Here is a 27,551-nt window from a genome sequence, read left to right as displayed (position 1 = left end):
GCTTGCCTACTTCTTCCAAACTTCTTTCTTTTAAGATGTGTAGCACAGCACAGTAAGGGTAACACAACATGCTGTTTTTGTCCCTCCTGTTATTACAAAAGGAAAAAACATCTTTAAAAGCAATGGTTATGAGCAAGTAGTAAATTTCAGAAGCTGCCAGAAATGTGACAAATCCACTTTTCTAGTGTTCTAACATCAGGTTCTAGGTTGTCTTTGTCTAGCACTGAATATGAACAGCTAAGATGACTGTAGCACAACAGTTAAAATTCAGTGAAATTTTGCTTTAAAATAACATGCTTTAGTCATACTTACATTTTTCATCTACATCATCATATACTGAAGCATGCAACTACAACATCAAGAATTCAGCAAGCCTGATGATGTTTTAGCTCAAACTTTGTCATTTGATTTATAATAAATATAATAAAGCTTTCAGCAATGTATATGCATATAACAGGGGCATCAAACCATCTGGTGCTATGGGGCTGGTCCTGGGCCAGAGTGGGACCACAAACTAGTGCTGTCTAGGGACGCAGGTGACACGTGCAGCGGCCCAGAGCACAGCTTGCAGCATGCATGCCCCAGCCCAGCCCAAAGCACAGCCCACGCCCCAGTCCAGCCTGAAGCGTGGCCTGGGGTGCAGCCCACTACACTCACCAAATCAGCGCTATGCTCCCTGTGCAGCCACAGTAGCACATAAATCCCACATGAGCCCCCAGAGGATAGGGCTCTGTAGGCTGGATCTGGTCAGTGGGCTGTATCTTTGATACTCCTGGTCTATAGAATCATAACAAATAAGGCTGGAACAGAACCTCTAGGGATCATCAGTGCTCAAGGCAGGGTCAACTCTCCCCCTACCTAAGTCATCCCAGACAAAGCTTTGACTTCAGACAAATGCTGTTGAAGGTTCCAGGTAGATGCCTTTGGAAAAGCTGAACCACGTCTGTTGGAACAGCTTGTTGGGGCTCTGAAACCAACTCTTGTGGTAGTTCTGCTGTTTGTCAGCCAGATTCTTCTGCTTCCGTTATTCCACAGGCTGACAATATAATTCCTAGCAATATAATAGGCCAGCAATATTGAATGCACACACTGCCTATTCTAGTTTTATCCCAGGAACATAATTGCATCACCTGTTCATTGCCTATTTATCTGCTATTGCCTGGTGGATGGATGACACAGAAAACTAACAGAAGTGAACTTTTCATGAACAATTACCTTTTTTTGTATTTGATTCCCACAGCAGAGGATATTCTGGTCTTGACCAAGTATAATTTATTAAGGTTATCCAAATGTACAATCACATTCAATGAGACTAAGTGGTATACAAATACTATTTAGCTTGCAAAATATTGATCTCTATTTAGGCACTCTCTGTTTAAGTGCAAGCTTGACATATAAACTGCTAAGAGAATCGGGGAAATGCAGGCTTGATGATTATTGATCTCGTTATTTCAAAGGCTAAAGTACTGTAGCATGAGACAGCAAAACAGTCCCTAACATTTCTTGTTGGAACATGTGGCAAGGGAGGGGAAGGGGAGCAAGCAGAAATTCCTCACTTGGTTTCATTTTTTAAAGTTTGTGACACCTTAAGCATCTTCTGGAAATTCTGTCTGAATTCCTTGTCTGGTTGGACAGATGAGTTTCCAGCTGAAACAGCTGTTAATCCATGGTGGTTTGCTGAAGTTGACAACTGTTGCAGTCCATTTAGTTAAGCCGCTGGAAACTTTGAGGTTTGTATTTGCCATGTAACGTTGGAATATTTAAGTTAATATTTTCAAGTTTTATTTTACAAGGATGAGACCTGGAAAATTTTTACTCTTTTTCTAAGTGAAAGCTAAGATGACCAGATAATAATTCCAGCAGCCTGGTCTTGAAAGAAAAAAACAAAACAAGCCACAAATACGTCAAACTGACAACACTGAAAACATCAAAAGAATTGTACAAGGCACTTCAGATGACTGTAACCAGTCTTTCACTGGTACTGAAAGCTTTCTAGAAGTTTGCTATATTTTCAGAACACCAGGCAGCAGCCCCTTTTCTACAGCCTGATGCTTTTTTTGAAGTAGCTGATGTGCAGTTGCCATTGAAATCCAAGCTGTCAGGAACAACGATGTTTCTACTTGATGCTGCACTTTTGTAACAGCAGGCAACAAAAAACTCTCCTGCTCAGAGACCATGCTGATTCTTTCAGATTTATCAGCAAGCAGGCTCTAGTACTATTGACCTGAAGGTTTTTGTCAGAATCGGAGTAGGAATAAATTCAATGGCTCTCAAACAGCTCCATTTGTTTCTTCTTGAGATTAGGGTTAGCGTGCCCAGGCCTTCCCTCTCATGCAGAGTGCACTCCTGTTTGATTCTGCCAACCCAGTGCCTGTAGTCAATAAGTAATGAGAGCTGTGATGTTTCTAATATGTTAATGACAGCTAGGTCTACATCAGTGTTTTTCAAACTGTTTAGCAGAACCCTGGTGGTCTACGATAGGTCATCAGGGGTTCCACAATGAGATCGGGGGTAATGGCAGAGCGGGCCAGGAGGTGGTGTGTCACCATTGCTGGGCTCCATGCATTTGGGTAGGAGTTCTGCAGCAGTAGTGATATGAAAGGGTTCTGTGACTTCAGGAAGTTACTGTTGCGTCAGGCCAATACAGCTGGCTGACTTAAGCATTCAGAGGGACCTGAATAATGTGTGAATAAGTGCATGTTGGCTGAGATTCATCCCAGGTGCAAGTGACAGGAATTTTATGTGGTTAAGTCATTTCCAAGAGATCAGAGTGACCACCAGCCTCAGAACCTTCTGAATGAAACTGAAAGGCCACTTTATTTGGCACAGGCCAAGGACAGTTTTCAGCAATTCATAATTAGCAGCCAAGCAATAGTCTTTTTTCAAGGAAGACACAAAGCCAGTGCTGTTCTAAGATAGCTTTACTGCCCCTTTGAAAAGTCAATTATCTGCTCACAAGCATGGAAAACACAACCTCTCCCCACAATGTAATAGCAAGTGTCAAAAATAAATAAATGAAATTATGTCCTAGTAAACAACGGGCTTGGAATATATCCCTAAATTATGAATGCTGGAAGACTAGTTCATTGGCCAGCTTAAGTATCGTGGATCTCATTGGTAACAAAGCTGTAAAACAAAGATTTTTCTAAGGCATGCAAGTTTACATATAGGTGAGTGAGTGGCTGAACCAGGTCTAGAGAAGGACTAGCACAACGTGGCCATTCTTTTTTTGCCTCAGAAATGGCAACTTTTGCTGTGCCCATACTATAACATGGAGTATACAGAGCAATTTTGCATGACATCGTTACTTGGACCTTTTCTATATTTGATTCACACATCAGTGTTCATTTGGCCCCAAATAAAACGTTAATGTATTGTCGGATGTGGATATTACAGTTCTTATGTTCTGCACTCACTGTCTGGGTATAAGCTTTATTTCTACTCCAGCTGCTGCGCTAAAGTTAGCCACCTTTTTCTTTTTTGTTGTTTGACTAGCGGGGGGAATAGAGTTTCTTTCACTTTACCATCTTGATTTTGAATATCTATCAGACGCCTGGATAGAGAAATAAAACTTCCCTTAAAATAAGAAATATCTGTTATAATATAAGGTTCAAAATAAGGTTTTCAAAAACTTGCATTGGGCATCAAAATTGTAATTTACATTTCCGTAAAGCTTTCCTCTTCTAGTTGTCTTTAAAATGTCTTTAATGGCTTAATATTGCGTTGGCTATGCAATACTGGCCAAATGCTCTTCAGCTAATCACACATTTGGTATACACTGTTTCATCACTATATGTATTAAATTGTTGGTCTGAGAAGTAATACATGACTTGCATACTATTAAGTTGCTTACTTTAAATGGATTTGTCACATTCCTACAACAAGTAACATTACTGCTTGGGGTGGGGGGGGCAAATGTTATTACACCCTTTAAAATGAGATGGCTTGGGTCAGTAATAGGATCAATACAAACACAGATTTACAGATAAGGAATCACAAGATTGACTGAATGAGGCATTTGATTTTAAACAAGCTACCTTCTCCATATTTATGTACATCATTTTAGTGTTTTTTCCAAAGCTAGTTTTCTCAGACTGTAAAATCAATGCGTCAAAGAGCATTTTTCTCAGATTAGCTGCATGACAATCGGCATGAAGCCCCGTGTCTCCTGTTTCAAACATAAGTAATCCATGATAAGAAAACAAATGCAACTTTGATGGTATGCCCCTTCCTTTATCAAGATCTTTATATCTTCATTGCTGTAAAAAGGCAGTTATTTAACTCTCACGGTCTCAATGGCAGGTGGGTACCACCTTTACTTTGCAGGTAAATAAGAACTATGGCAAACAGAGATTTGACTTTACCCATGTCAAAAAGCATAAAAATAACAGTAGTTGGAATAAGTCAAGAAATCCTAACTTCCAGCCCCATATCTATCACTGTAGGTCAAGCTGCTGACAGACAGACAGACAGATGCATGTACTTTGGGCAGCTTTAAAAAAATTCCACCCCATCTTTATTCAAAATATGTATGAAATAAAAGGAGTTCCTTTCTTTCCTCAGCACCCCCATCCAAAAAAAAAAAAAAAAGAAAAAAAAATCCTGAAAAATGTCAGATGTAAATTCAGCAAATCTCATCCTTTTAAATGAGATCAGTCCCCTGTGTTTAAGTGCACCTAAAATGACTAAAAAGCCTGATATAATGTATGTGTTGGGTCATGGGGGAGGGGAGGGGAGGGGGAAATCTAACCTAGCTCTTCAGAAAGGACTTGTCAGAACTGACTACGCCAAGAAAGTTCATTTCGTCCAGTCTGCAAGACTTTTGCAGAGAGAGGAAAGAAACTTGTAAAAATAAGAAAATGACTAAAATCTTACAAAAAGATGACGAGCTTGGAGACAAAATTTGAAGCTCAATCTATTGCTCACTCAAGCAAAATAAATAAGGCTTTTATTTCAGTGCATTTAGACTACTCTGAGCTAATGTTGAAATCATTAGCCTTCTAGCTAGCAGTATACAACACTTTCAACGCAGTCCTTTCATAAAAGCAAACGCTGGAGCTACAGCTTCCATCCCTGGGTTCTGGCCAAGCAGAAACCCATCAGCACCAATGGAACCCCCATGTGCTTAGAGGTCCACACAACTGCATCCGGACAGACCACGTGGGTGGGTGTATGTTGTCAAGAGTACCTGTTCCCATTCTCAAGTCATTTCACTGCCCGACCAATAAAGAATTCCTACCTCTTTAGAAAAGAATTCTTGGAGTTTAATTGAAGTGGCAAACAAAGCATTTTGCAAGCTAACAAAAACTCTACACACCACAAGAAGCATAATAGCAAAATAAATATGGCCATTTTCAAAACTTTCACAGGTTAACAAAAGAATAAAAACAATATAAATCCGCCTTCAAAAAAAAAAAAAGGAAATATGCACTACCCAACAAGGGCACTTAAATTAACCATTTGGTATTCCCACTTATATACATACACCTGAAGTTTTGCATTTTCTTGCTTTTAGGAACAGAGGGGTAAAGATGTAAAAATTCAGTTTTAATTTGTCATTTTCATTTCAATCTGTTTTCATTTTCCCATTAGGAATAAAAGTGCATGATCCTGTTGCATTTCATTCTCCTTCTTTAAAAAAAAATCATTTAAAAAGGGGCAGGGTTCTATATGTAAAAAGGGAACTCATTTACTATACAAATTATTTTAACCTGATGTAGCTGCAAGGCAAAAGGAAGCTAAATAAAGTGTCTTAATTCAAACCCAATCTCTGTGAAAACACTAGCATCTCATCCAATTCTTACAACTACCAAATAAAATTGTTTCACTGATCCAGTCTCAGCACATGGTCTCTTTTTCAGCATGATCATTGGAAAGCATTTCCAAAGTTCCTGAATTTTCATTGTGTTGTCTGCACAAGGTGGCCTTTAAAATATTTCTTCTTCCTGTCACGGTGTTAACAAAGGAAATGGAAAAAAACCCTCCGTCTAGAATACAAGTCTTTTGCTTCTGTTGGCAGATACAGTTGGTATGTTTTCTCCACGTTGTCAAGAGCACTGAATGTACATTAGTTATGTTACTAACTACAATACTTCTGAGAACTAAAAACAAATCAATTCTTTAGATGCTAAGAATGAAGTTCCTCAAGTCTGCGCTTTTTAGATGTTGGCTCTTCAGTCTTCTGTGCTTCTAACCTGCCAGCGTCTGATTTGCCTTTATCCATGACAACAGTAATACCAGACAGCAGGTACCCCCCACCTCCACTCATTGTCAGTTTTGGATGGCTCCGATCTGGCAAGACCTTCATAAAGAAACAAAAACATTCTTCATAAGGAGTTGATTTTTTTATGTGGACATATTAAATAAAGAACATTAAACAAAACTTATTTTGCAAGAGTGCAGTTCCTTAGCATGAAAGCAAAGGCTTGTTAAATTCCTGAATTGTTTCAGGCAATAGAGGTGTTTTTGTGGCAAAAAGACTGTTTTCACCCACGCTGTGATTCTCACCTGGTAATTTCGTAGCCAGGTTTCAGACAGCTTGAGGTTAATAACACCACCCTTTTCTCTGAGTTTTGTGTAACATTCTAATAATGGCTGGAAAAAACAAAATGAAAAACAAAACCCACAAGTTTACCATCTCATCTCAAATTTGTTATATAATAACTATACAAACATACTTGACTTACCTCCTTATATTGGCAGTAGACAACAAAAGGCCTTGATGGAGCAACAAATTCCAATAATGAAAGTAACAAAGGAGTTGGATGGAATCTGCCAGCTACAATTAAGCTGTAACAAATTTTACAGAGGTTAATTTTGTGTTTCCACCAAAGCAATAAACTCGTTCAGTGCAGTCAGCTATGACTGTTCTGATCAGGTAAGAGAAAGCTATACCAAACATAAAACAGCTTCCTTTAAGCAAAGGAATGTATTGCCCCACCTGCCCTTTCCCAGACTTTCACTATGATTTTATAAGAACCAAAAGATCTTGCTCCAAGTTTACTTTAGATTTTGCCAGAGGTGATCATCATTATCCATTATTTCTCTGTACACTCAGGCAGAGTTCTTTACACTGGACAGTTAAATATAACAATCTCTCTAAAGGAACTTAAAGCAAAATAGTCTTTATATTCATATTTGGGACTCAGGATCACATCATATTGACGAGAAATGATATCCCCGACAACTTTAACGTTTCCCATTAAATACTGTTTCCATCTTCATTTTGCATGTACAAGTAAAAGAACCCCCAAATTCTCAAATTTTTACTTTTTGGTTCAAGATACATTTAGATGTGTACAAGTTAATCTTGCCTTTTATTTAGAGGGTGGTTCACATAGAAAAATGATTTTACCAACACTAGGGTTCCTAACACATTTTTGCTTTCCAATAGATAATATTGGAAACACAGGCAAGGTCACACAACAAATGGAAAATCCCATGCAGATCATCACAACCAAGCTACTCTTAAACCAATGGTTTTCAGCCTTCTTAGACCAAAAGCACCCCTCACTGGACTCACGGAACCCTTCAAACAATGCCATCTCTTAGTTTACACTCAACTTTTGACTACAGAAAGATAATATATTATTTTTTCTGTTATAAAAAACTCAAAAGACCACAGCAGGTCACAGTGTTTTAATTCTGTGCATTCTTTTGTGAAATCTTTGGCTTTATCTTGTGAATCTCATTTGCACACCTAACAGTGTAACACTGAGTGGCACCCCACGGTACCCCTGAAAGGATCTCAGGGCACCCAGGGTGCTGTGGTACCCTGGTTGAGAATCACTGTTTTAAACTCTTCTGCTCTGTAGAGTAGCATTACAGAGCAGTGACTTCCCCTGAGACTCAAGGCCTGGTCAAATTCCCCTTAATACACACTCAAGGAATAACCAAGCAGGATACGCAAACAGAATATACCATCACCCATTACATAAGGCTTGGGGGCACTCCATGCAGTGTTGATGCTAGTCTGCCAGACAACAGGAAGGTAAGCATGAGAGGAGGGACAGAACATTGTATTTTCAGATTGTGCTGAATCATATGGCAGCCACATACTGCTGCCACCAGGCAGCCTGGCCAGCCCTAAAATGAATGCTACTGGAACAAAAGAGGGAAAAAAAAATGAAGAGAGGGGTAACTAATTCTGCAGAATTATTTCAACAGATTACAGCCAAGTTCCACTTTGTTTGCATGAGTAAATCTAATAATGCTCCAGTTTAACATTTCTATAAACACTCAAACTGCCTTCAACTTTTCTTCTGGCCTATGAGACGAGCTTAAAATCTCACGAACAGCATTAGAATGATGGACCCAGTGCAAACAGAATATTACTACCAAATTTAATAGCAAATGAATACTTTTTATCATTCATAAACAATCTGGATTTACTGTGCCACACAGAAGCCCAGTTGTGAATGATAGTTGGGAGGGTACAGTTTACCCATCTCCCAACTTCCTTTTTCTTCAGCAATAAGTAGTCTTTTGTTTAGCTCCCAAATTAAACTCTTTCCAGCTAGTCTCTTCTGTCCCCTCTGACAAAACAGAAGATCTTGCCCTACTTCCAAGCAGAGTCTTAAGCTCATTGCCTGCTTCCTACTCATATGCTGGCCAGCTTGACAGTAGGGCTCTACCCTCTGAGCATATCTACACAAGACACTACTGCACATTGCTACTGTGCAGTAAAATTGTTGCTACTGTGCAGCAGTATTGGTAGATATTAACCATGACACAACACTACTGGGCAGTAGCATCTGAAAAAAAAAATGTGCATTGACAGTACTGCATATAATGCTGGTTACTGCGCAGTCATTTAGTACTTGCTTATACAACTATTAAATGACTGAGCAGTAACAAGTGTGCAGTCCACTGCTCATGTAGATGCAGCCTGTATTTTATGACAACTTTCTCCCCCAGCACACTTTACCAGTGCATGCTCTCTCCCATCTTTGGAGTTTCCATCAGAGAGAAGAGGGGGCCATGCAGGCAGGCAGGCAAAATGAAGAAATTTGTTATCAGCAGCTATCTGAGACACAATATAGGAAATAAGTTATAACACAGGTCTGCTTCCCAACAGCCAAAACCCTTTTGGTTTCCTTCCAAAGCAGTGCTTCCTAGTGATCTCCAGACAGCCCTTGAGAACCGGCTAGTCCAAGAAATGATCAGCTGTGGTCATAAAAGTCAGAGGAGGGAAGTACCCAAATCATCAGAGAGGGAGAACTTTGGAAGAGACCAAAAGGTAATGTTGTTTCTTGACATCCAAAGATATGCAGCAACAGAAACATTTTTACTGCACTGTACTCCTAACTGCATGGGAAAAAAATCAATGCGTTTCCCAACCAGTTGGCTGCAACACAGTGGTGTGCCATCAGAAATGAACAGAAGAATTTTGCTGTGGTAATGAGCTACAATGAGTTCATAAGTATGTGGATGGGGGATGCCTTAACAGGTGTGCCGCAAAACATTTTTATTAATGTAAATGTGCCTTGGACTGGGAAAGGTTGGGAAACACTGCTTAGTCCCTATCGATCTTTGTATGCGCTGAGGGATATTTATTCATAAATGCTTAAAAACAACAGCACTAAAAAAACAAAACAAACAACATCTGTGCCCCCCAAAATCCTCATTCAGTCAGCTTAAAGCACCATCTGCAGACAAGACTGGTACTGTTTTTGGCAAGCAACCAAGAAAACCTTTTTATTGCTTTTCTATTATTCCAATTGTTTTGAAGTCTATTAGCTATGCCTGATCATAAAAAATAGGGTTGAAAGGGACTTAGTAGGTCATTTAGTTTAACTTCCTGTTTAAAGCAGGACCATCCCCAACTAGATCACTTGACGACAGAATGCAGGCCAATTCCATTAATTTGAGAAAATGCCAAATATTTATTATACTTTGGAATATAAAAAGGTGTTAAATCTCTAAGAAACATAGCTGGAAATTATACACACAAGTTCTGAAATAGAACCAATACATTTACTCATACCAATATCTATACTAGGCAAAAGAACCTTGTTCCCCGCAAATTCAGAAAGTGATTAAAAATGAACGGAAGCTCATACTAAATTTCCCACCTGCCCAAGTGCAGGGGGGCTAGACCTGATGATCCCATGATGTTCCTTCCAGCCCCTACATCTATGAATTTATGAATCTCATGATGGTGTGTAAGAGGCACTTAAATATTTTAAATATTCATCAGTGTTTTAGACAGGTATCCTGAGGATGATTTCTCCAAGCATGAGCATTATGAAAGGCAGGTAGGGCCAACCCCTTCCTTCTCCCGTCCCCGCCCCCCAAAAATAATGATTTAACTTTGAAGCTCAGTGTCTCTTTCTTTTTGATGTTCACGTGCTTTTAGCATGAAAAACCTAAGTATCAATACTGTGAAGTTAACAAACAGCCAACACAGCTCAGTTTACTGGAACAAGATGAACAATTCGAAAAGGACTGCGTGAAAAATGACCCTCTGCTTGATACATCCATGTAGCATTGACCCTTGGAAGTCCAGAAGGATATTCTGTGCTAAGTTTGTATATAAATTAGCAGTCAGAAGTAACTGATCATAACAAATATGGATTAAAAGCAGCTAGTGTTTTATATGTATAAAGAGAAATGACAATATCTGAGTGATGTAGCTACAAATTTAGTAATGTGGTATCTTGTGGGTTTTATTTAGCCAGCTGAAACCCACAATTTCCATTAAAATTACTTTATGTCAAAACACTGTGTATACCTCTTTCTTCCTACAAAGTATATCAATATGTAGTGAAAATTATTAATTGCAAACTTTTTTGGCTTGGGCAATATCAAGAGACAGTTTGGACCTACCTTCCTTTCCCATCCCTAACAACAACTCATCTCTGGGGCATCTATTTTTCCAAGAGAAGGAAGAAAGACTAAGAGAACACTACATATTAACTAACTGAGCTGTTCTACATAAAATCTATACTTTTCGGTAACTTGCATTTCTTGCCAGGAATAAAGAAATCAGTATCCTTCAAAATATCAAAATAAAACATGAAAATATAATGCGTTACAAACTCACCCATCTGCATTTTTCTCTTTCAACAAAGCTGCAGCTTCTACCAGCTTTTTTCTTCTCTCTTGTTGTTTTCTTTGTTTTTCCCGAATCTTTGAAAACAAGAAAAGCAACAACTCAACACATTGGGATTTACCTAGTACATCAGATGGCTGTTGCGTTTGGATGAAACAAACATGTCACTTTACGCAGCTTTGTAGGTTTGCATTTACGAAGTGATACAGCATTTAAACTGAGGCTTGCAATGGACACCAGAACACTTTTGTTCCAGCAGCTGAGTCAAAGCAGGCTTTAAAGATCAAACAGTATTACTTTCCTCCTGCTTTTCTTTCACCCGATTACCGTAGAGTTTAACAGTCCCCCCCGCCCCTTCTCCGTTCCATTAAAAACAAACAAAAATGCAAAACAAAAAAACCAGATAACATTCTGTTTAACCATTTCAATCCAGCTTGCCTGCATCCAGTCAGTGATTCAAGGGAAAAGTAGAAATAAATATTCTTACATTTTCTTTATTTCCTTTTTCTTTGCTCTCTTTATTTTCTGTATCCTCAGCAGCAAGGTCCATTGTTTCTTGCTCCTCTGTTTGGTTTCCCTCCATGGTTGCTTCAGTAGTAGATTCTTCTTCTGTTTCCTGTATAGAAGCTGGCTTCTCATCAAGTGACCCATTGCTTTCTTCTTCCGCTGGAATGTTATCCTCAGACTCTGAAGGCAAGGTTTCTATAGAAAATGTCCTAGAGAGAAGACTGTCTACTTTGCTGAGAGGGAATTCATAAAGACTGTTGAAAAAAGATGCTGGAAATCCAAAGCAGCTGGTGGCTGCTCTAACAGGTCCTCCTTGTGGATACATTTGAATAATAGATCCGTAACCTACAAACAAGAAATTAAGTTTATATACAATCACTGAAAATCTTCTGACCTTAAGGAACATAGCCTAACTATGAATTTAGAAATGGGGAAACACATTATCTGCTCATAATCTAACCCCTGCACAGTTAAGCCAAGCAGTTCTGATGGCCAGGGAAGACAGAGTGCTTTGCTGCAAGGAAATTAAGTGTTAAAAGCTCAGATGGAATAACACATCCTTTCAAGACTACTGTTAAACAAACCATTAGAATTAACTGTGTATTGCGGCAGAATACAATGAGTTAACAGTAAAAGCAAAACAAAACAAAACAACCCGCCCCGCCCCCACAAGCACACTGACAGGTGAATGTAAGAAGGAGTTAGTTTCAAACAAGTTAAAAAAAAGTCCTTTGCCTATTTATTATTTCACTTATACTTTGCAAAGGCCTTGGATGAAAACTGGAATCTGATTAATTTAAGGGACACTGAAAACTCCACATATGGCGATTCAAAGCCTCCTCCTCAACCAAATCCCCCACCCAAAGAAAGCTTAAGGAGTAATTTCAAAATTATTTTCTCTCATTTGTTTTGTTTCAAATAACCCGATTTTCCCAAAGTTGGCGGTACAGATGACTGAAACAAAGCTTCAAAGTCAGACTGTTCAAATATGAAAGATACAGCCAACACAAGGGATCCTTGGGAGGTAAGACATCATGCTCTACTTAGTGACTTTCCAAAATTATGTTGAGGAGAATCTACAGTAAACAAAGCCCCCTGAACTGCATTTACTTATACCTCTGTTATGCCCCAAGGCATATATAACGAAGTGCAAGCTACCAGCTAAGTTCATTGCTCTCCATTTACAGCAGAGTTCAAAAGAAGCACCAAAGGTGAAAGAAAGGAACTTTTCTGAACAGCAATGACATGCCTGGGGCAGGAAAAGCAAATGATGCTAAGGATGTGTCAGCAGCAACAGTAGCAGCAGTGGAATCACTTTCACGTTAATGGTGCTGCAAATCATCTGACAAAGTGTTTACCACATACAGGCCTGTGGTCACTTGTGTGCACACTGCATTTAACTATCCCCTGCTGTAGTGCTAATATCCTTAATTAACAGTGGACTCAGCTTACAATGGACTATATTAAAAACACAACACCCCCCCACCAAAAGTTTTTACTCAGTTCCTTCCTGATATTCATAAAGGCCTTTTTCTACCTTGTTTGTAGACCTGCTGTAGACCAATAAACAGATCTGGGCCCACTGCTGCTTCTCTTGTGAATTTTTATTTAATTGCCATTGTTCTTGGTAACCTCCCACTTTCAAACCGTGGGGGTGAGTGCAAATGAACTATTCAGTGGCAGGTATGGGGGTGATTTCACCATGCTAGTCCGCAAAACAACAGAAGTGGACCACAGACACAAGAGTGAAACTGCCAACACACACAAGTGACTTCAGTTTACTTGTTCAGTTGAGGAATATAAAAGATTCTGTCATCAAGTACAAAATGTTCAGATGTAAATGTAATTTTCAAGTATATTTTTTTAAATACTGGAGAAAATACAAGCAAAAATGGAGCCTTTTTTCTTAAACAGACAGAATTGGTAAGTACTTTATTCATTTAAAAAATACAGGGCGCATCTACATGAGATGTTTACTGCACAATTGACTAATAAACTGTGAAGTAAACATCTGAGTGTCTACACATGTGCCCCTATTAGGGCACACAAAACAAAACTCCACAGCAGGGTAGTCTCATAAAATACAAGATTGCTCTGACCAGGCTCCATGTACTGTGCACGAGTAAAGTCTGGAGCAATATGCTCTGACATTTTTTGTTCCCAGGAGCACCTGGGAGGAAAAAAACACTGACAAAATAAGCTCCGGAGTTTATACATTTGCATTAGTTGTATGTGTAGACACGCCCATTGCAAAAAAAATTACTGTTCCTAGTTAAAGCAAACCCTAATTTTGTTCATCAGGGTACCTGTGCTACTTACCTCCCATGCGCTCCATTACTGCCCCCAGCACCAGTCCTGCACAGGTTTCCATCACGATCATTTTGTTGCCAGCACGAATATTCCCCAAAGTCAGCATCTGAGCTAGAGTGTCATATCGCAAATGGCTAGAAAACAAATTGTTTACTTTCTGTGACAAACACCTTTTAGATTTAAAAGCATTATCTCCAGTGTTGTCAAATCACTGAGTGGCAGGTAAAAAAAGAACTGCTGAGAAACTAAATAATCAATGGTATTGAGGGTTGGTGCAGCAGTCTATCCTTAAAAGGAACACTGAAAACAAATCTATTACACAATTACAAGTGATGAAGAAGAGTGTAACAATATCAGCAAGGGAAAGAGAAAAGCACTGATCTGACACCATCCAGACCGAGACAAAGACTATCTCCAGTGTGACATGTTAGAGTCATTTCCTCAGAGTTAAGTGCCTGTAAAAGCAGCTTTATTCCTAATCATACACACTTTGTTATTTATCTTACAGTAGGCACTTCATAGCCCTGAGGAGGGATCAAGACCTCAGTGACAATGTTGTACAGTTGCAGGAAGTTAACCATGCCCTCAGAAGAACTTACAACAATTAAAAAGTTGATAAAAACAAGGGAGGGAGAATGGGGGAACAGAGTTAAAGCCATGGTAAGCAATGTAATTATGCAGCTATCTTATGGCTATTTTATCTGAGTTATAAAACAATGAATAAATCAGTCCAGGTTGCAAAAAAAAAATATGTGCCATTAGTTAATTTTTGCATACTATAATTATGAAACATTTTCATTTGAGTAACAGTAATTTTAACATTTAGAAGGCGTTAAGATAATTCTACTTTTTTAATTTGAAAAAAATAATGAACACAATTTTCACATTTTTCTTCCTGTTTCTGGTAATGCCCTCTTTTTTTTCCAGTTACAGCCCCAAGATATAGAGAAAATATACTATTTGGCCAAAAAGTTGTAACTGGCAGGACAACAGAATGTGTTGTTTGGCAGTGGCTGTCAAGCTGACAAGTTAAAACTAGTCTCATATGCAGGAAGTGTTTTATTCTACTTACTACTCCATAAGGATATTAGTTTATATTCTTCCCCATACCTCCCAACTTAGGAATTTTCTGTAGCAGGTATAAAAAAAAAAAATCATGTTCCACACCCCAATTATAAACACTGCATCTTCCGGTTACATTTTGAAATAAAAACACTACAAGAAAAAACAAAACAAAACAAAAAAAAGCTTACTTGATTTTTCCTGGTTCCCTTGCATAATACATTGTTGAAAGAATACGGGTAGATGGCTTTACAATTGTAATAACTGCTTCATACCTTTAAGTAAAACATAGAAATATTCTTATTTAGAGCTAAAAATGTTAGTGTCATTAGGCCTTGCCCCCTTTTTATACCTTAAGACTTACTTTTTCTTCTTTTTCTTTATGTACTTATCTTGGGCAAATTCTGTCTTGTCTCGGAATGTTGTACTGTTCTCTATTAACTGTTGAACTATTTCCTTGAAAGAGAGAGATTGAAAGTTATTTTTATTAAAGCTTGCATCCAGCTGATTCTCGTTTTATTTCCCATTAAATATATATTTTATGTAACATTTAGTATGTTCTTGCCATTAACAGAAATGGAAGTTAGGATCAATTCCTGCTGGTCAAGGGGGAAAATGAGACATCGCTTTCTGTCTATAATGTTGTTTAAATGCATATGTGAATTAAAGATACAACACAAAGAATAAGACATTCTTTCCAGAATACCAACTTAAAAAAAAACCCAAAACATATTCTGAGAAAACTGCTTCTTGGAACGGGAAGTCTCTTTTCAGGGCATATGTATCTAAGACCATGTGACCCCAATCTTAAGATGTGGCTCTGTAATACAAGTGAAAATGAATTGCTGTTAACTCCACCACATAAGAGCATCATCACTGATTTTGGTAAAAAACTTATTAGATTTTCACTTTGTTTGCTTGGGCATTTGACAACGTTGTCAATAGACAGCATCATAGTGTTCTGCTGTACAACTGTATGGTTTCCTATTGTTAAGAGTTTCATTAAAAAGTACAAAGAGAAAAATATTCAACCCCTCTCCTTATTATATATTTTACAAACACTAATAGAACGTGTTGTATCTGCATCTACTTCTGTTTTCCAACCAGTGACATGGATTTTAGTAATAATGTCATTTTGGAAGAGAGGAACAGTGGTTTAAAGACCAGTTTAATTAGCTCATGCAATTCTTTCCAGAAAGAAACAACCTATTCCACAGCTCCTTATCCCATCCCTCCTCAACTCCCCGTGCCTTTTTCCCAGTCTCTTTGCCAAGCCTGCTTCATTTCTCCTCCTCCTCCTTGACCCCAAGTTCAAGTTCATGGACTCAGCATGGTTCACAGCAGCTCAAAACTGCAGTTATAGGGAAGCCCTGCTCAACCCCAGGCTGCAATGTGCCCAACATGGATTGAATATAATAAAGACTTTAGCTGCAAAATCTAGAAATCTCTAGTATATGTAAACTGCAATTTTTCAAGGTTTAAGACAGTCAAAACTGGGCAATTTTATACTGGGAAGGCCATACATCCCTGATTCAAAGGGCAAACCCAGACCAAATTTCAGATGGGTGCTCCCAAAACTGGTGGTACAAGAGTCTGTCAAGAAAGGGATGAACTTTTTTTTTTAAGCACGGATAAAATGATACATTTTTCCCTAGCCCTGTTGTTTAGAATGGCTCACCTTTTCCCATAATATTCAGTCTGAGGCACACACCTTGCATGGAAAGTTTCAGACCAAAAGGTTAAAAATTAGCTGTTATAAGCAACCCATGACAGGATTGACAGAGATTTTATAACAGGCTTTTATAATGAACAATCATTAACAGGCAGTGCTACCAAGCTTCCTAGGCTTGGCGAGATATGCAGAAGGAGCTGTGCCCCAAACTGGGCATCTAAACGACAGGGTTAGATCTGCACAAGTGCTCAGTACTTGGTGGCTTCAGCTGAAAATGAGAGAAGCTTCCAGGTACAGACATGTCAATGAAATGCTAACATGGAGCTAAGCTTTTCAGTAGGTGGTGATCATTTTCCAAAGTCTGACTCTATTCCTTCCCTTCTTTACTGTGATTCAATGAAATTATACCTAGAACATGTTTCTCAAAAATACAAGTTCACATTCATGAATTCAGGAATTATGCCTACTGATGCTAACACCCCAGCCCAAAAGGAATTCTGTAGCTGCACTTCAGAAAGCAGAGTTACTAAAATAAAGGAGATTTTTATTAGGTAAGTTAAAAATATGGCACACATGGCAAAGACATGCTGTTGACATACTGGAAGGCAGTTTTCTACCCCTGAAATGTCTTCTGTCTTGATGTGCCAGAAGTTATAAAAGGTCTCACACTGATTACCACATTTTAGGAAGTGAGAAAACCAAAAATCAAAACAATGGGAACAGTGCAGAAGAGAATTCTAATTTCCTCAGCTCCATCTGTTAGGAGGCAGGCAGGACAGTAGGACAACAGCAGTAACCAAGAGGAAGACAGAGGGGTCTTGCAAAGAGAAAGAGGAAGGTCATTTGACACAGCAATGAGCTATTTAAGCCTCTAACCTTTATATAAATATAAAGATGACAGATTACTGAGTAAAAATACAATCCTCATTTCTTGCTAACAGCATGGTGATGATGAAGAAGACTTTTCTAAGAATGCAAAATTAAGAATGTTTCATTTTAATATTTTTGGTGTCTAAATGCATAAAAAGAAGATTCAACTGCATTCCAGGTACCACAAAAAATGTGAATACTAGGTTTTATGTTCATATCTGTCTGTTTTCAAGACTGTAACACTCTCCTGTACCTCTTACCATTATATTGTGTTATCTTTAATATGTTTGCAAGGTGCAAATGACATGTAGTCTAATTTAAATAAAAACTTTAGCTGAACGAAAATTATATGTAGGTTATTATATAAATGTTAACAATGCCCTACACTATTGTTCCTTAGCTCTGTCTGCAATTTCAAATGCTGTAAATACAACTGTCAATTAAAAAAAAAAAAAAAACCTTAAAAATATATTGTCTTTGTAAAGGCCCATTTTGAGAAAACACGTGGTGAATCCTTTGAACAGAAGGTATAAAGTTTATACAATTAAAAAATAATTCTGGCTCATAAACAAACATCAGGGTAGCACAGAAATGACACCAAAACCTTAATGTTACCTGTCCTTTAATACCCTTCTCCTTCAAAGCCTTTATGTCATCATGTGTCAGTTTTTGAGATTTTCCATCGTCAACTATGTTACGATTATCTGTACCTGCTTCTTTAGTTTCTAAAGAAAAAGGATATAGATTTGAAATATAATCTAACTCTAGCTCAGGAAAAATGTATGGTTTTAGTTTTATAGAAATCAGATCTAAGGATGAAACCCACGGGCTTAGTGGTTTTGGACAACATTGCCTAAGCAGTTAAATAACATAATGAAGACCTTTGTATGTTTTTACCCATGTTAAAGCTTGTTATCTTACATGAATATCAAAAATCTTTCATAACCTTTCAAAAAGTTAATGAAATTTTAGCATAGTAAAACAAAACATTCACTTTTATGACAGACAAGAAACAGCTATTATAAACTGACAAAATTAGCAGAAAAAAATTGCCATCTATCTTAGGTCCAAGAAGGAAAGTTTAATTGGCACTATTTTTTTCTTCACAGGTTGATCCCCTTAAGTACCTGTGGTAGGCTCTTCAATTTCTTTCTTTGGCTGAAGGCTCCCACCACTTGTTACTTCAAATGTAGTTCCATAAATATGTCCAATGGCATTATCCAGATAGAACCACTGCTTCTCAAAAATAACTTTTCTGAAAGAAATTTAAAAAATTTAAAAATAATTGATTTCCATATCAGTTCCTCCAAGAGACTAGGAAATAAATATATCAAATTTATAAATAAAACAACATCCTTGTGGAAATCCTTGAAATAAAAACTTAAGTGCAGTTAATATAGCGAGAGGCAAGAATTTTTGGGGTGTTAACTTACATATTGCACTAACTACATGGTTGGAATAAAGTCAGAATGCAAGGTGTTCTTCATCAGGTTCCATCATCAAGGCTAAGTACAGACAGTCAAAAAGGCTGAGGCTGAATTGATTCAATCTTTGCAGGTTAGTCTAAGCTGTGTAGATATAACCGAATAGCAAAGAAACAGACATTCACTTTTGATTCTGGTAATGCAGCCACATGCCTGCAATGGCCCAGAACAGAAGCTGGAGGACACTAGAGCACGGCTCCCTGCTCAAGTGGAGCAGACACCCTGGGCCAAGGCTAGCCTGCCCACCCTGTGAGAGAGGGGATTTGCAGTGGAGGTACAAGGCATTCTGGGATGCTGGGGGACTGTGAGTTAATTTGAATCTGGAGGGGATCTGGGACAGAAGTTCAATAAACCAATTTAACCAAAATCAGTTAAGTCTGATATTACATCCATCCATGTTTATCTTAAAAAATTCTCAGCAATTTTGAAAGCAGTTTATATGCACTGAACTTCTGTTGCGTTACAGATTTGAACTGGTTCTGGATCACTTATACTGGTTTGTATGTACTTTCTGTCCCTAGTCCAAGAGCATGCCTTGTATTTGAAAGCTGGTATAACTTTATCCCTATCATGCAGTTGGTCCAGTAAAAGTTATCACCTCAAAAATGCCTCATCTCTCACATAGTTCCTGGACCATCATGGCTACATCAGTCCAACACTACGAGAACATGGTCAATGATAAAGCACTTGGTCAATGATAAACTGTTCACACGTTCATTCTGAAATGAAACTGACTAGGAATGGAATGAAGCTGAAGGACCAGGAAAACAGATCCAAAAGAAAGAAGGCAGGCATTTTTTAGCTGAAAGATGTATTGTGCCCTTGAAACACACTGGTTGCCAGCACAGCTAGATGTAGTTCTGAAAGTCTTGAGTTAGGTTTTTGAAAAAAAGATTGGTTTAAAAGTGTCAGTGAGACAGCCAAAGAAGGAATACAGCTGAAACACATTGTGTGAGGGAACGCTGCTCAGAAAGGCATGCAATAAGATGAGTGGAAACTTGAAATATGCAAATTCTACAAATCTTTGAAAGCATGAATGTGTGTCCCCATGGCGACCACCTCCAGGTGGTAGTAGCAGTGGTGTGGCAGTGGGGAGATCCCGCAGGCAGCCACAACAGTGTTGGTAGAGGAGGGAGGGAGGGAGGGGAGGGTGAGTGGTGACCACCCTCAGGTGCCACCGGCAGCATCAGCAGTGCTTTTTTCAGGGGGTGCACCATCAATTTCAGGGGGTGCACGTGCACCCTCTACGTGTTGCCAATGTTTGAAAGGATATTTTCCAAAGGCTTGGATAAAAAAGGTGTCAAATTCATCCAACTCCACAGAGCCAGAGGGTCATAGAGCCAGTGTACAGGCTGGACTGGGCCCGCAGACTAGCCTCATATGCTAGAGCCAATCCATAGGGCTGGGCTGGGCTGCGGTGTTGCATGTAGCACACATGCTCATTTCAGCTGTATGCATAGCATGCTGCACTGCTGGCACTGGCCTGGTTCACAGCATGTGGGGCTGGTCTGTGGACCCAATTCAGATTGGCCCTGGATGCAGTGTGCAGAGCTGGTCCAGCATGACCCCTAGACTGCCTATGTGCAGCACATGCCAGATGGGCCCCACATGCTGCATGCAGCATACAGGGCTGGGGCGAGTATGTGCTGCATACAGTGCACACGTGTGTCTGGTTCTGGGCATGTGTTCATGCATCTGTTCTCTGTGTGTGTCTGGTTCTCTGTGCACGTGTGTGTGCACGTGTGTGTGTGTGGTTCTCTCTCCTTCCCCTTTTTCTCTTCTCTTTTTCTCTTTCCCTCTTCTTTCTCTCCCAGCACAACATGCTCAATAAACAAAGAATATCCAACCACAAAGGTAGTATATGGTAGTATATGAAATTTTATTTATTATCACCAGGTTTAGAATTTTTAGAAAACCTGGTATTTACTGCAAAAAAGCAACATTTATGATTATTAACATGTAGTGTGTCCCAGCATGTACCCCCACCCCGGTTTTGTTTTTCTGGTATGCCGGCACTCCAGCACCTACCGGTAGACATTGCATTTTTTTCAGTACTTCGGCCAAAAATGTCGCCTGCCTCTGCTCTGAGTGATCTATCCCCTATTCAGTATCCTCCCTGGCATATCCACCATTACTGGTTTAGAGATTATAGAGGAAACATCTCCAACCATTCCATTCAGTAGTCATTAACAGATCTATCCTCCATGAATTTATCCAGTCCAGAACTTTAAAACTGTCTGCTATGAATTTCAGCAGGTGCCCCCTAGTTCTAGTATTCAACTAGTATAATCTATTATTTAAAACAGTCACACAAAAATAGAGGCTTACCAATCCAAGCAAATTTATCTGCCTATTTTTCTCAAGTGTTAAGGGTGGTGGGGATGGGATGGGACTAACAATGCTTTACTTGTTCATCTTAAACACGTGTGTACCCAAGGGGAACAGGCAATTATAATTTTGCAAGGCTGGTTAAATGTTAAAAAGGCTTGACATAACTTAAAAGAAAGGGAAGTTAATATAAATACTTGCTTGCGTGTCTTCAGACTTCCTGGTAATGATCACCTAAACAGAATCTCTAAGCCTAAAGTGTCAGATTTCTCTTTGAATTTCCTCACTTACATCATAAAAAACCGTAAAGTTTAATACCAAAGTTATTTAATCTTCCATAGCAATATTTATTCTTCTAAGCTCTTGAGTTTTCATTTATAGCCAGCATTTGGAGGAAAGGCTTTGGGAAATTGAATCTAAAGTCTAGGGACTTTGGAGATTTAATGAAAGATTTTAATAACTGTGTTGTGTAATGGCAAAATTATTTTTGAGTTCAAGCTTCCTGGCAAGTCTACAGAACACTGACCATAGCCTCCCAAGTCTGCTCTAGAGGGGGTAGGTTGGAGCACTGATTAGTGATGGGTTTAAACTTCCCTAATATAGTACAAGTTCAGCAGTTTCCTACTGGTCAGGTACTTCATCAAACACTTAAGTTTGAAGACGCTGGTCTTTCTTTACTTGAATTTTTTGATATTGATTAATGTTGCCCTCTAACATACGCAACTCCACAGCATCCCCTGCTAGAATGGCAGGAGTCCAGAACACATACATTTGCTGCTTCTGCTCTGAGGAGCTGGCACTGCCCACTACTCCATCTGCTCCATAAAGTGAAGGTGAAAGCCCTCCCTCACAACAACTTAACCCACACAAAGATGTCTGTACATTATAGTAAAAGGAGTTGGCCTCCTCATGCCACCTGAAAAACAGTGAAAGCAGGAAAGCTCTCTCTGCATCATTAGGATAATGTCACTGTATCTTCTTTAAAACACCCTCAGAAGGAAAGAGGAGGTGATGCTTCCTAATATAAATTGTTTTTATGAGTGGAATTCAGCTCTCATCCTCAGCAACTTTACACATATATATCAGGCAGGAAGTGAGAACAAAGGAATTCTAAGATCCCTCTGTACCCAAGAATAGGACTTCATAAAAATGTAGCTGTAAGACCTCTGCCTTGGATCCTCTGCAAAAAAGCAACAGGTAGAATGTGTTCCTCTGTCCTGGCTGCCACAGCAGTCCAGAGAGGTTGTAGCACCTGAATTTCTATCAGAGCAATCCCTGAGGCTACTTTTTCTTTCTGCAATGGTGTCCCTAAGCAATCCCACTGCCTCCTTATTCTTGGTTATTGTCCCAAGTTCAGCATCAGAGCCAGGATGCAACCAAGAGAAACTTCAAAAAAAGTTATGAGTTGGCATCTGCAGGAATCAATTAGAGTTGCTGACAACAAAATTATACTGTGACAATTACTATGGTTTTAATAAATATTTTAAAATCCTCAACAATTTATTACAGGACTTTTGCATATGAGAGACTTAAACTGTGATTTGGGTGAGGCTAGGCAGGCCACCCGCAGCTGTCGGGGAAACAGAATGCAGGAGCTCAACCTGCTGACTAGGAAGCACTTAGTGTGACAAGAGAAGACAGGCAGTGCCAAACGTGAAGCCCGCTGGCTGAGTGCTCCTCTCTGCCCTACCTGAGCTATAGTGTATGTGACAATAGCTCTCAAAGGCTTTCACCCTGTGGCCTGGCTCTGAAAACGCAGGCAGAACCTGAGAAGTGGAACTCAGAAAACCTCCCCTCCGTGATGAGTGGTGTGTGTTTAAAGGTCCTGCTACACACATGTTCAACTGAAAGCTCCATAGAAACGAGCTATAGAGTTGGAACACCTTTTCCAGCACTAACTTGATAGCTGGTTGGCTCTTCTTAGAGCTGGAGTTATTTTTATCATGTAATAATTACTTTGCACAAGCGGCTGGTCTAAATTGCTTGCGCAATTCACCAGTTAAGAGTGTGATAATTACTTTGCATTAGTGGCCAGTCATACTTTACATGTGCAGCTGGTTTAAATGCATTATGCCAGAGGTTTTCAACCTTTTTAAAGAGGTGTACCCCTTCTGGTGGTGGTGGCCAGACACAGAGTTGGGGGGAGGGGGGGACGGGGGAGTGGGAAGACTTGCACACGGCGCCACTGCCACTGCCACCACACATTAGGCAGTATTGCGAGGTAGTGGCTGGCAGTGCTCTGTCCCCGCCCACCTGCGCATACCCCTAGGACCTTTCCAAGTACCCCCTAGAAGTATGCGTACCCCCAACTGACAACCCCTGTACTATACGATTAACCAGGTATTTGTGTAACATATGTACAGTGTGGCAGGAGCCCTAAGGCACCTAATTTTTTTAGATGGTTTCCCAGGGGTACAAAGATAATGTTTTAAGCCCAAATCAACCATATAAAGCAGGGCTGTCAAACACAGGGTCCGTGGGCTGGGTTCATGGAATAAGGATTATAACTTCTAATTATCTACTATTTGAGGCAATATATTCAATTTTTTAGAAGTTTTATAAATAGGTCACAACGGGCCATTAAATGCCCAATCTTATGGGGTTCTCAGAGGGTTCTCTATAGATTAGTAAGGATTAAAGAAAACTGCTCTGCCCAATGGGATGCAGTGCTCAGTTTAGAACAGGGTTTCTCAACCTGTGGTTCACAACCCAAAAGTAAGTCACAAGAATACACGAAAGAGTCACGAACAAGCTTTAAAAATGGATTCTACTTTAAAGGAGAAAAACGTGAGAAACCGTGGCTTTTCCCTTGCAGGCTGGCACAGTTCCAGCCTGTGACAGGCTGCCTGGGCCCTGCCCAATACATCTAGGGTGGTCATCAGAGGACATTCCACTTTTCTGCTACATTCCTCTATTGATACGAAAGTGGATGCTTTTATGTCTCTATAAAATAGAGGTTTTGTATCAATAGAGAACAGAGGACAACCAGACTGTCCTCTATGATGGCCACCCTACACATACCCATGCCTGTCCCATACACTGGGGCTGGGGGACAGTGGGTCAGGACAGAGGGGTACTGTGTGGGGACGAGCCATCAACATTTACAAATGTATCCTGGCACAAAAAACTGAGAACCACTGGTCTAGAAGATCCCATTATGCATCTGTGATGCTTAGTTTCAGTTCTCAAACTGTGGATTTCTGTCTCCAGAAATAACATCCTTGTTAACAGCAGTGTATGGAGATGACAGAGAACAGATGTGATTGCCCATCCACCCGCCATATTGTCTCTCTGCAAGTTTGTGTGCACAGTCAAGGCCTTGCCTCTCTCTAAAAGGGCAAAGAAGTTAAATGACCAGAGGCTTGTTGGGGGTGGAGTAGATCTGGGCAAGGAGGTGATGCCTGGAGATAAATGCAAGGAGGGAGGGGGCAGTAGAACCAGATGAGAAACATCTTGAGAAGAATATTCCAGAATATTCAAGAAGTTTTGAATATACTTGCATTTCTGAGTATAGCCTCCCATTGATTTAATGAGGGAGTGGTATGGTAGAAGGGAAAAACCTGCATGGCAGCAGGCTTGCCAGGCCATAAGAGAGACCCAGTTTGGAAATATTTCAATGAAGTTTATATCAAATAACCAGAATGTACTTTTTGTAGAAAATGATTAAATCCAGGCTTCCCAACCAACTACTTAAATTGGGATTTAAACCAAATGCACCCTGGAGCATTATCCAATAATGTTTAAAAGGATCACTTTCCCCGCCTTCCAGATGAGATGGGGTCAGGCACCCACATTTTCTATGCTTCTATGGCACACAAGGCTGGGGGAGTAGCAGAAGCACACCCCTACCTCGACCATGCCCACAAAGACTCCTCCGGGGGAGGAGTGGGGGCTTCCAAGTGGGGGCGGGGAAGGACCACGAGGATGGACTGGGCCGCACCTGATTGGTGGGCGGGGCGCAACCACTAGAAACTGGTGGGGAGGGAGGAGACCCCGCCCACCACCACACCCGATTGGTGGGCGGGGCAGGCCCGTTAAAGACGCACTCGGGGGAAAAGGCCCACCCCCCGGCACAGCGCAGGAGGAGGGCCCTGGCAGACGCTGCCTCGTGGGCGGCGGGACAGGCTCGGATCGCTGCGCTCACCTCCGCTTCAGGATCGGTACCGCCTTGAAGACCTCGTCTCGCTTGAGCACAGCGCAGTCCCCCTCTCGGATGCGGGCGCCCGGCCCCATGCTCCCCTCCATGAGCCGAGCGGCTACCGGCTGCAAGCACCAAACGGACCCTCGTGCTCCTTCCGGCCAGCGCCCGCACCGCGCAAGCGCCGACAGTCTCCCGGCGAGCTCCCATTGGCGGGAAGGGAGGCCCGCAGTGCGCAGGCGTACCCCCGAGAAGCTCCACCGAGGGGAGGGGGTAATGTTACGTGACAGACAGTGGGCAAAGCGAACCGCCTCTCCCCCCGCACTCCGTCGACGCCGGCCAATGAACATGAGAGGAGAGTCGCCTTGCGCCCATAGCAACGCGCGGGGGGCGGGACGCCGCTGCAAACCGACCCTGTGATTGGTGCGGGCACCGGAAGCGGAAGTTGTGGCCACCCGGCGCCAAAATAGAACGGTGGTGGTGAAACCGCTCAGGTGAGGTGGGGGCTCTTCTAGTCTCCGTGCCCGTACGTTACGGAAGGGGCGTGGGGGCAGGGCAGGCAGCAGCGCCCATGGCCCGGGCTGGGAACGTGCATAGCCGGGATTCAGACGAGAAACTCCGAGGTTGTGCGCAGGAGCCTTCAGGGAACAGGGCTAGGCAGAGTCCAAAGTGAGGACTGCCTCATTCTGCCTGTGATAAAGTGCAGTTGTCCTCCCGAGAGCTTGTGATGTCGGTATCTCCCTTTATGGGTAGAGCTGTCATCTATATTTATAGGTCTATCTCTGTCCATAGGTATCTAGGTCTACGTAGGTATATCTGGCCTCTTTATCCATATAACTCTATCTCTAGGTCTAGGTAGGCCTTCCTATGCCTAGATAGGGCTCTCGTGTATCTGTTTAGATCTATCTATATGTAGTCTGTCTACGTAGATCTACAATCTATATGTAGATCTGTCTCTATGTGTAGATCTCTAAGTAGACCTATCGTCTATATCAGTGGTCTCCAAACTTTTTTGATTGGACACCCCTATCAGTAAAAATGTTTTAAGCACGCACCCCCAATATATGTATATTTATATAAATATACATATAAATAGAAGTTCTAATATTTTCTTACTGCACCCCAATGGATCATCTTGCACACCCTCTGGGGTGCATGCACCCCATTTTGGAGACCACTGATCTATATGATTGTAGATACATACCCATAAATATCTATATCCATAGATGTCTATATCTGTGTAGAGCTATCATCTGTGTCTTTCTAGAGCTGTCTCTATCTGTAGACACTGGTATCTGTAGAGCTATCATATATGTCCATGTAGAGCTATCTCTGTCCCTAGACATTGATATCTATATGCGTATATGTAATCTGGTTTTGTTAGTCTGTAAAGGAACATGTCTACCCTGCCTTCTGAAAGTTTTCCAAGTGGGAACTCGAGTCTCCAATAGTCAAAAGCCACTGCTCTGTCGTGACATGAAAGGGTGCTGCAGCAGGCTGGCTTTGAAATGATTTATCTGGAGTTCCCGTTTTCCTTAAATGGCAGATCATTTTTAGTTGTTGCCTTGCTGCCATTTGCACCATTCTCTCTGCATTTGTTGAGGGATACACAAGATGTGTGAAAGACTTCTGAAAGACATGTCATCTTCTAATGAAACATGGCAGGAGCGAAGTAGTAGAGAACAGAAGAGCAGTGACTTCCGTTTTTTCAAAGTGGGGTAGCTCTTAGACATGTGGGAAATGATGCTTTAGTATTAGCTCTTCCATCCCCTCAGGAGAAAGCTAAACAGCCAATATGGGCAGGCCCTTTTGACCTGTCATAGTGCAGGTCACATGCAGACTTGGAGAGGTTCTGACTCCAGGCTGACCCTTCTAGTCTGTGGTACAAATGAGAGGTATGTTTTGGGCCTGCAGTCCTCAGCTGCTGTAAGCAGGTTGGGCAGCCCTCCACAATCTCATTGTGTTTACCAGACTAAAACCTCTTTCCGTCTCTGACAGTGCAGGCAGTCATGGTACTCCCACCCCTTCTTCTTTAGGGGAGTAAGGATCTTGACTTCTTTTTTTCCACAAGTGAAATAATCCTGATTTTGTTCTTTTAATGCAACAGTTGGCTAAAGAAACCAGGTA

At 40.6% G+C, this 27,551-nt stretch overlaps 2 protein-coding genes across 3 annotated transcripts in view; one reads left to right on the top strand and one right to left on the bottom strand.

Moving 5' to 3' along the window:
- Positions 1-576: 576 nt before the first annotated feature.
- Positions 577-25,827, bottom strand: TRMT6 (tRNA methyltransferase 6 non-catalytic subunit). Of its 2 annotated transcripts, XM_090051743.1 has the most exons (11): positions 25,431-25,822; positions 18,602-18,729; positions 18,090-18,199; positions 15,297-15,388; positions 15,124-15,207; positions 13,880-14,004; positions 11,541-11,905; positions 11,045-11,130; positions 6,687-6,789; positions 6,508-6,594; positions 577-6,301 (listed from the first exon to the last, which is right to left on the bottom strand). In XM_090051743.1, the coding sequence occupies exons 1-11, from the start codon at positions 25,772-25,774 to the stop codon at positions 6,128-6,130; spliced, it is 1,698 nt and encodes a 565-aa protein (XP_089907869.1). In that variant the 5' UTR covers positions 25,775-25,822; the 3' UTR covers positions 577-6,127. The 2 variants fall into 2 exon arrangements, with proteins under 2 accessions (XP_089907869.1, XP_089907880.1); XM_090051754.1 differs by lacking the exon at positions 6,508-6,594 and having other exon boundaries at positions 25,431-25,827.
- MCM8 (minichromosome maintenance 8 homologous recombination repair factor) overlaps positions 25,781-27,551 on the top strand; it is a 34,775-nt gene continuing 33,004 nt past the window's right edge. Inside the window, exon 1 of the mRNA XM_090051715.1 lies at positions 25,781-25,918. The gene's annotated coding sequence lies outside the window, so the exon portion shown is untranslated. The remainder of the gene's footprint in view (positions 25,919-27,551) is intronic.

The sequence above is a fragment of the Crocodylus siamensis genome, chromosome 1 (genome assembly GCF_052110815.1).
Source record: "Crocodylus siamensis isolate JL-2025a chromosome 1, ASM5211081v1, whole genome shotgun sequence".
Taxonomy (NCBI): Eukaryota; Metazoa; Chordata; order Crocodylia; family Crocodylidae; genus Crocodylus; species Crocodylus siamensis.
This window is presented reverse-complemented; position numbering and strand designations above follow the sequence as displayed.

Excerpts from the sequence above, each read along its gene's own strand:
- TRMT6 (XM_090051743.1), bottom strand. The coding sequence starts at position 25,774 with ATGTTCATTGGCCGGCGTCGACGGAGTGCGGGGGGAGAGGCGGTTCGC. Across the intron at positions 15,389-18,089 it reads AGAAGGGTATTAAAGGACAG|GAAATAGTTCAACAGTTAAT; the intron begins GTAACATTAAGG and ends CTCTCTTTCAAG. Across the intron at positions 6,595-6,686 it reads TCTACTGCCAATATAAGGAG|CCATTATTAGAATGTTACAC; the intron begins GTAAGTCAAGTA and ends TGTTTTTTCCAG.